General features: G+C 31.4%; 1 protein-coding gene across 1 annotated transcript; it reads left to right on the top strand.

The window, feature by feature from the left end:
- Window positions 1-5,213: 5,213 nt before the first annotated feature.
- On the top strand, window positions 5,214-6,378 carry LOC120121824 (E3 ubiquitin-protein ligase RMA1H1-like). The gene has a single exon (XM_039141121.1). It carries the CDS (start codon window positions 5,627-5,629, stop codon window positions 6,341-6,343), a length of 717 nt encoding a protein of 238 aa, XP_038997052.1. The 5' UTR covers window positions 5,214-5,626; the 3' UTR covers window positions 6,344-6,378.
- The last annotated feature ends 2,248 nt before the right edge of the window (window positions 6,379-8,626 follow it).

The following is an 8,626-nucleotide window of genomic DNA, read 5'->3' as shown; positions in this document are numbered from 1 at the left end:
AGAGTTGGTACAAGTGGTTGAGATTCAGGAATTTAAACTTGTAAGGTCAAGTTCGAATCCTATCACTGTCACTCTTAGTGAACAATCTGTAAATTCCTATATAAATCCCAATCGGGTCTTAGGTATGCCTTAACTTTGGACTGGGAGAGCCACCTCTTACCTAAACTTTTTGTACCAAAAAAAAAACAATGGACGCCCTCCATGGTCTGTACAACGGGAGCAACTGACCCCTCCCAATGCTGTGTATTTAACTGCCCCAATATCTTTCTAATCTATTGATCCTCGACTTTTTTATCTTGATGTAATTTGTTGACTTATCAATGTACATGAATTAATGCCGATATTATCCTAACAAAAACTCAAATCTATTTCGATGTGCTAATCAAAGTTGGGAGTTCTGGATTATGTTTCAATCTTGCTGCCATGAAAGTTGAACTTTCTGCTTTTATCCTTCGTTTAGTAGGGGTGTTATTTTTTCAACATGTCTTACCCAAAAATGTATTTGACTAGTTTCAATGCGTAGACGCTCGTTTTTCCCGGGTTTTAATTGTTTATTATTATTATTATTATTATTTTATTAATAATATTTTTATTGTTTTTACAGATCCAACAAGTCAAGTCCGAATTAATCAACCTAGACCCATTTACAAGATGTCCATTTCGGGTCAAGCCCAACAACCCATCCAATCAGCAGGCCCAAAGAAAAAAAGCCAAACGCATTAAGGTTTCATTATGTTCTAACATAGCCACCTAATCAACAGCCGTTCGATCGGGTTAGAGATCAACAATTTAGATCTCTCAAAAATTAGGGTTTTAAATTTAAGGGGTTGTTTGATTCAAGGTATATCTTATTACTAGAAGAATAGAATCCTCATTCTCTTATTTGGTTGGCAAACATTCTCAGACTCCGATAATATTTTATTATCGACAGTAAATTTTTTTAGGTATATTACCGGAAATGTGATTATCATTCCCCTTAAGGATTGTTGGATTACCGACGTTTTAGACTAAATTACGTTTAATTTTTTTCTCAAAAATATCCTTCTTATGTAGTTGAATAATAAAAATTCTATTAAGGTTAAATTACAAATTTATTCTTAAACTATTTTAAATTTACAAAAAATCTATAATTAAAATTTTATATGAAGTTCAAGAGTTAAAATAAAATTTTACCCTTTCATTAAACCTATTTATATTTTCAATTTTATAAAAAAATTATATAAATTTTATGAATTTAAATTTTTTAAAGAAAATATATAAATTAATTACAGTAGAATTCAATTTATTAAAAAAATAAATATATAATAAAGATAATTTGATAAAATATATATTCCAATAATCTTTTATACCTTTAATCAAACACTGTAATCTTACATTCATGCTAAATCAATCAAACACAAAATACATTATCAGTAATCCTATTCACCGATAATATTTTATTACTACTGGTAATTTTATATTTCGTGAACCAAACGTGAAGCAATAGCAGTCGCTACCAACAAGGTTCGGTCACCGATCGACGCGTGTGATACATGTACCCACCGTTTGTCTCCTCACCGCGTGAGCCGCTGCCGTCTTCATCAAATCCGACCAAACAATATAAAGTCACTCAAATCAGACGAATACCAACCCTAATATAAAAAAACCCATTTAAAAATTCACTTAAATCCTGGTAATCCGGGAAAATCATTCCCCTACCAAATAGCTTTCATGATTTCCATCCAAAAATCAACCATAAATCAGCAAGCAACAATCGAAATTGGTTGAGAAGGGATTCAAACAACAAAGATAAGCCGAACCAAGAAAAGTGGCCATTTTCAAACAAAGGAGGCTTTTGGAACAAAACAATCATTACAAAGCAAACCGAAACAAAGAGATTTTCGAACCAAAAAAACTACCATTAAAAAAACTCACCTTTAGGCAAGATTCGACCACCATTGCTTCACTGGAGCGATAACATTCCAACATCGGAGGTAAATCTCTTTCCTTCGGGGGTTTGGGTTTCGATTTTCGATTTTGAAAAAAAAAAAAACTTAAAATTTGGAACTTTCGAAGGGCCGAAAGAGAGAGAGGGGAGAGATTCGCGTTTGGGTTTGCTTGCCTTCACCGTAACGAAATTTCATGATATTTTGTTTTGAGCATTCATTTTTCTATATTTATATGTTAGTCACCAGTGTATGTGTTATTCTATTTTCATTAACATTCGATTTTGGCTGCAGTATTTTGTGAACCTTATATTCGGGCACTATTGTGTATATTGACACATTTCGGTATAATTCTCATTTATCTTTCTGATTTTCTGGTTCATTTTATTTTAGTCATTGACTTTATGCGAAAATGACTATTCAGACTCTAAGTCCTTAATTTCTAATTGGTTTACATTATGGCTGTTTTATTTTGGGACAATTTTAATTTATTAGTGTGATTAGACCTTGTTACTTATGCTGAGTTTTGATTTAGTTCTTTTTGCCTCGAAATTGTTGATCTGGATTTTGGCAATTTCTGCATTTTATTTTAGTGTTTATTATGTGAATGTGGTGTTTATTTTACGAAAGTTTTAGTATGCCAATAAATATTGGTTGCTAAATATACAATATACTGTTATATATATTTAGATAATATTTTTATGACCCTTTATATATATATATATATATATGTATATATTTAAATTTTGATATTTCAAATGACTATAAAATATTTATTTTATTGGCCAAATTTTAATGTCTTTTAGACTTGAAACCATTTTCATTAACCTTTGTTGTAGAACGGGCGTAAAAAACACTACTTCATGGAAGAAGTGTGATTCAAGACACCATTCGAACGAAGTGTGAACTTAAAATAAATCGAGCATTTTTTTATTTACCTATTAAAATGCTAAATCTACCTTTTTTTATTTTAGTTTTTACAAATTAGGTTTCTAGGAAAAGGGTAATATATTATTTCATGTAAATTCTGATATTTGTATCTTATTCGATTTAATATTTTAAACAATTCAAGGAGAGAATATTCTTTTACATATATGAAATAGATGAGATAGCTTTTCCGATTGAAGATTGTGAATCTCAAGATTTCTTTTTTAAATTAAAGAAATTTTCCCTAATAATTAATTCGAAATAAATTATTTAATGTTCAATAAAATAATCATACTTTAAATATTGATTCAAATTTACGATGTCCACCATTTACAACAATGTATACGCAACTAAGTACCAATTATGGGCGCGGTGGGGGTGTTTATCATTCCACACGCGTAATCAATTCTCGAATCCTAAAATGAATATTTGGATAAACACAAACCAATTTTTGTCTTTAAATGATTTTTTAAATTGTTTTAAAAGTCATTTTTAGGTATCAGATCTACCTAACCTAAACGTCGTTAGCGACTTGAATTTGTAGTAATTAATTCAAAATTCCAATTTTCTTTAAACAAGTAATAATTGTTTTCTTAAAACATAAAAAAATCTAAAAAAAAGTGGTTATAACATAATGTTTAACCATTGAATGGGATCCTTACCAAACATGTATCCCTTTCAAAGTGAAGCCTGTGAGTATGAAGAGAAAAACGAGGGGCATATTTCTTAAACCTTGTCAAACAGACAAAGAAGCACGTGCTATGATTAGGTTCGACTTTTCTTCTGTTCGAATCTTAGCACCTTCTTTAATCTATATGCCGTCTTCTAGACAGGATATAGGTAATCTATTTATTTAGCATTCACTTTTTTTGTATGTTTATTTTGATAGAATTATACCAAGCTAATAAAATATATAAACCAAAAATATCGTTATACTATGTTATATTATTATCTCCTTTAAGTTAATGATCAAAATTAACGGTAAATAATTAAATTAAAATAAAATATTAAATACGATTTTATAAAAATAAATAAATAAATAAAATAAAAATGCGAAATAAATAGTGTATCAAATAAATAGTTTATCTAACTTTTATCTGTTTTTATTCATGGACGAATCTAGAAAATATTTTTGGAGGGGTTGGAATTTAATTACAAAATTTTAAAGAGTTTATATGTACTTTTACCGTTATATTAGCTTATAACTTTACAGTTATTCAAGGGGGCATAAAGTAATTCCACCACACTCACAGTCATCCAACTATTTTTGTATATTTATGTTTTGGTCATTGAAAGTTTCAGTGGTTAAACAAATTTTGTTTCTTCTTTCATGACCTAAGTTCAAGTAGCATAGTCTATCATACATAATTTTAATTTCTCATTTTTTATTGATTAATTTTAACTTCTTATTTTTTTCTATATAATACATGAGTTGTCCATTATTTGTGAAAATTTAAATTAAAGAAAAGAGTATGCATAAAAATTATCATAGATTTTAAATATATTTAAACGTGATTATTTTTAATTTAAAAATTAAAATGATAAATAATTTAAATAATATACTTTATATTTTTAAAATAAAATAATTAATACAACAGCAATAAATCTACTGAATTAAGACTCAACAAATAAAAAATCATGTGATCCATTAAGGTCAGCAGCAATTCTATAACTTCTCAGTTGCCATCATCCTATAACAGATTTTATATATATAATTTATGTTACAAAACCTCCAAGCGTGGTGGGTTTTTATCCTCAGATTAAAATAATTATATAATTCAATGACCATAATTGCATTTCAAGATAGTAATTATTGATTACTAAAATTAATATAATGTTTTGAATGAGTTATTGGGATTAGTATTTAAATTGAATTGGAGTATTGAAAATTAATAGTTCTTATCCAATCAACTAGCCATCTAGAACTTTGAAAAAAGAAGTAGCCAATCTTAACAACAGTGAAAGGCTCGTCCTTTAAAAAAGAAAAAATTGAACAGCTGGCGATGTTACCCACGTGTCGAGTCAACATAGGATTAGTTCACTTCGTTTGGCCCAGACAGGCGAACCACCGGAATTTGTATTTTTCTCGCAAATTGAAGAAAATTATAGTATTATTAAAAAGAAAAAGTAGGAAACCATTAGAAAAAGTGGGGATGGGATTCCTCTATAAAAGCGGCCTCGTTGATACACGCGCTCTCGCATCCCTTTTATCAATCAGATCTCTCTCCAACTATTTCGCCTACATCATCCTCCATTTCTATTCTTCTTTTATTTGGTGAGACAGCCATTAAATTGAAGCTTAGTGGACTATTTTATCTACCTTCTTCTCTTCAGTTTTAACTCGGGAGTTTTCATTTTTCATTTCAAATATTGAGGAAAGTTGATAATTTTATGTGTTCTCCAAAGTTTACTGTTTCGTTTCTAACTTGAACATAGCAAAGTTAGAAAAAAGGGTACGATGCAGTGTTTTATAAACAGTAACTTTTTTCACCATCACCAATGAGCTTTGGGGTTTATTGGATTTGCAGATAGGTTAATTGGAGTGTCATTTCAATTAATGTGATAAGGAAACCCCAAGTCAGTTAACTATGTCTTCCGTGTATAATATTGCTCGCCAGTCTCTTTTTGTGGCCCACCATTCTTGTTTTATAGCCATTGTGCCGTTTTCAAGTTGTTGCCTTATTTGCTAGATTTGTTACTAAATTGATATTCGGTGCTGATCCTGTTTCAATTTTGTCGTCTCAGAGATCAATAGTCTTGCAGTGTACAAATCAATGGCCTTTGAGCAATATCATGCTCCGGAATGGAAGACGGCCCCCAGTGCTGCAACATCTGAGAATTTTAACGGTAGCTTTGACTGCAATATCTGCTTAGACGTTGCGCATGAGCCGATTGTCACTCACTGCGGCCACCTCTACTGCTGGCCCTGCATCTATAAGTGGCTTCATGTCCAAAGCGCCTCCCTCGACCCGGATGAGCACCCACAATGCCCGGTATGCAAAGCTGATATATCCCACATCACCATGGTTCCCCTTTATGGTCGAGGCCAATCCGAAACCGAGCTTAAAGGCAAACAGGCACTTTATAGAGGCATGGTGATTCCCCCTAGACCTCCGGCTTGTGGCAACAAAGCTCTTTTGTCTCCTACATCCCCGAATACTCAGCAACTTACTTATCGGAATCCTTACCAAAACCAAGACTACAACCACCATGATTACTACCAAGACGATTCTTCCGAACCGCCGATGCTCAACCTCGGAGGCACCACCTTCACCGGATTTCATCATCCGGTAGTCGGGATGTTTGGAGAGATGGTATATGCTAGGGTGTTTGGGAATTCCGAAAGCTTATACACTAATCCAAACTCATATCAGGTGACAGAAACTGGAAGCCCCAGGTTGAGAGCGCAGGAGATGCAGGCTGACCGGTCGCTAAATAGAATTTCGATTTTCCTTTTCTGTTGTTTCCTTTTGTGCCTAATCGTATTTTGAGTTTTGTTTTTCGTATTATTTTAAGGGTGAATTAATTTAGGTACCACTAACCTTTGTCATCCTACTCATTTATATTATTAAATTTTTAATTTTATCAATTATAACACTAAATTTTAATTTTACGTTCAATTATGTTATTATTAAGTAACTAACGTACGAGACGATGACATGATTAATGATTATTGATATAACCTATCATACCAAAACAATGTCATCTTAATGACTATTATTATATATTCTATCAACAAATACTTTGATTGATGATTTAATCATAAATAAGTAAATAATTAATATGTTTACATACTGCACTATTTATATAATACAAACTAATAACAATAATATGTAACTAACTAATTGATTACTAACTATTGAAACTAATTACAAAGTGATTAGCTACATATTATCTCAACACTCCCCCTCAAGTTGGTAGCCGGAAAACATCTTTCAGTCCCAATTTGCTCATTAAATAGTTATGTTGATGTGTACCCAATGCTTTTGTAAAAATATCAGCAACTTGCTCTGTTGTGGCCATATATTCTGTTTGAATCAATTTTGCTTGAAGTTTCTCCCTAATAAAATGACAATCTATCTCAATGTGTTTTGTTTTTTCATGGAAAACTAGATTGGCTGCTATCTGTATGGCTTATTTACTGTCACTAAACAACTTAACAGGTACTGTGTGCTTCATTCCCAATTCTTCTAGTAAACCAGTTAACCAAATCAATTAACAACTCAATGTACTTTGTTCTTTCATGAAAAACTGGATTGGCTGCTGACTGTATGTGTATATGCTGATGATAAGGAAATAATGCTTTGTTTCTTTGATTTCCAAGAATTCAAAGACCTTCCCAACTTAACACAAAAATCAATAATATATATTCTTGACATCACATAAGAAGCCTAATCAGAATCACAAAATGCTACTAAATTTGTTTCCTATGTTGCTTCAAACATTAAACCTTGTTCAGGATTCATCTTTATATACTTTATCACTCTCAAAGCTGCATCTAAGTGTGAAGTCTTTGGTTGTTGCATGAATTGACTTAAATGTTGAACAAGAAAGGTAACATATGGTCGAGTGTGAGTTAGATACAACCTGTAACCCACTAACCCGTATCCGACCCGAATACGAGTCCGAGATGTCACATTGACTTTTCAAAACCTTTTTCTTACAAAATATCAAAACATTTGAACTTATTTTAGGAAAATACCACAGTATTCTATTAAATTGTGTTTCGTATAAAATTTCCAAACAAAAACATATTTATGAATAGTAAAATACGTATGAACAATATTGTATGAACAATAATGAATAGTGATGAACAATACTTGCTACAGTACCCAAATGTTAAAATTTTCCAGATTCAAAGAGAGGAATTGATTCCCCTGCTACAGGGAATCGATACCCTACTACAGTACTTCTGTAAAATACTTATAAATTTATAAAAAAATCTGAGGTTTCATTCGTATAAAATTACCATTTACATGTACATATTTAAAACATTACCAAATTCAATCATATGATTTCACAAAACTGATTAGAACATATCAGATTTAATCCTTTATTTACATGCCAACCACTATCCTTATTACAAAATACATACTATACATTTCTTTTCTGATATGATCTTTGGAAAGGAGAAACTAACATGTCTTGCATAACTTTTACCAATCTTCCTCTTCTCGGAACCTACGCGTGAAACAATCACACGCTAAGTCGTTGACTTAGTGAGGCATATAAAACATAATTATATGCTAATTGTAACTTCTACAATGCATGAACATTTGATATTACCTTATCATACCAAAGCATGTATTCTTTTCTGTAATATATACATACATGCACATATCATGTAACATAACATCATTAACATGCTTATCATTTCTCATTTTATCATCACTAATTTCTTTATATACCATATCAACATATAATGTAAACTCTAAATCACACCATTGCATAAAAAATTACCAATCTCGTATAACAAATACATTTCACTTAGGAATACACATGATATCACATATAAATCTTGTAAATACTTTTGATGTCTTTTATAGGCCCATGTACATTACTGAGAACTCAAGGTATGTGAGTACTGTGAGGTCGTGCACTATGCTGTCACCACAGTTCGTATAAATTTGCACCGTAGTGCCACGAAGAATTTGTCCCGAAGGACCGCGTAGAAATGCACCGAAGTGCCACATAGAATTGCACCGTAGTGCTATATAAAATTGTCCATAAGTACCACATATAAATTCCTTAAGAATCATATACATATATCAAGG

The sequence above is a fragment of the Hibiscus syriacus genome, unplaced genomic scaffold (assembly GCF_006381635.1).
Source record: "Hibiscus syriacus cultivar Baekdansim isolate YM2019G1 unplaced genomic scaffold, ASM638163v2 tig00110383_pilon, whole genome shotgun sequence".
Taxonomy (NCBI): domain Eukaryota; kingdom Viridiplantae; phylum Streptophyta; class Magnoliopsida; order Malvales; family Malvaceae; genus Hibiscus; species Hibiscus syriacus.
The sequence above is the reverse complement of the archived record's forward strand: the minus strand, read 5'-3'. Positions and strand labels throughout refer to the sequence as shown.

Bases quoted from the DNA above. Each gene is read 5' to 3' on its own strand.
- LOC120121824 (XM_039141121.1), top strand. From the start codon at position 5,627: ATGGCCTTTGAGCAATATCATGCTCCGGAATGGAAGACGGCCCCCAGT.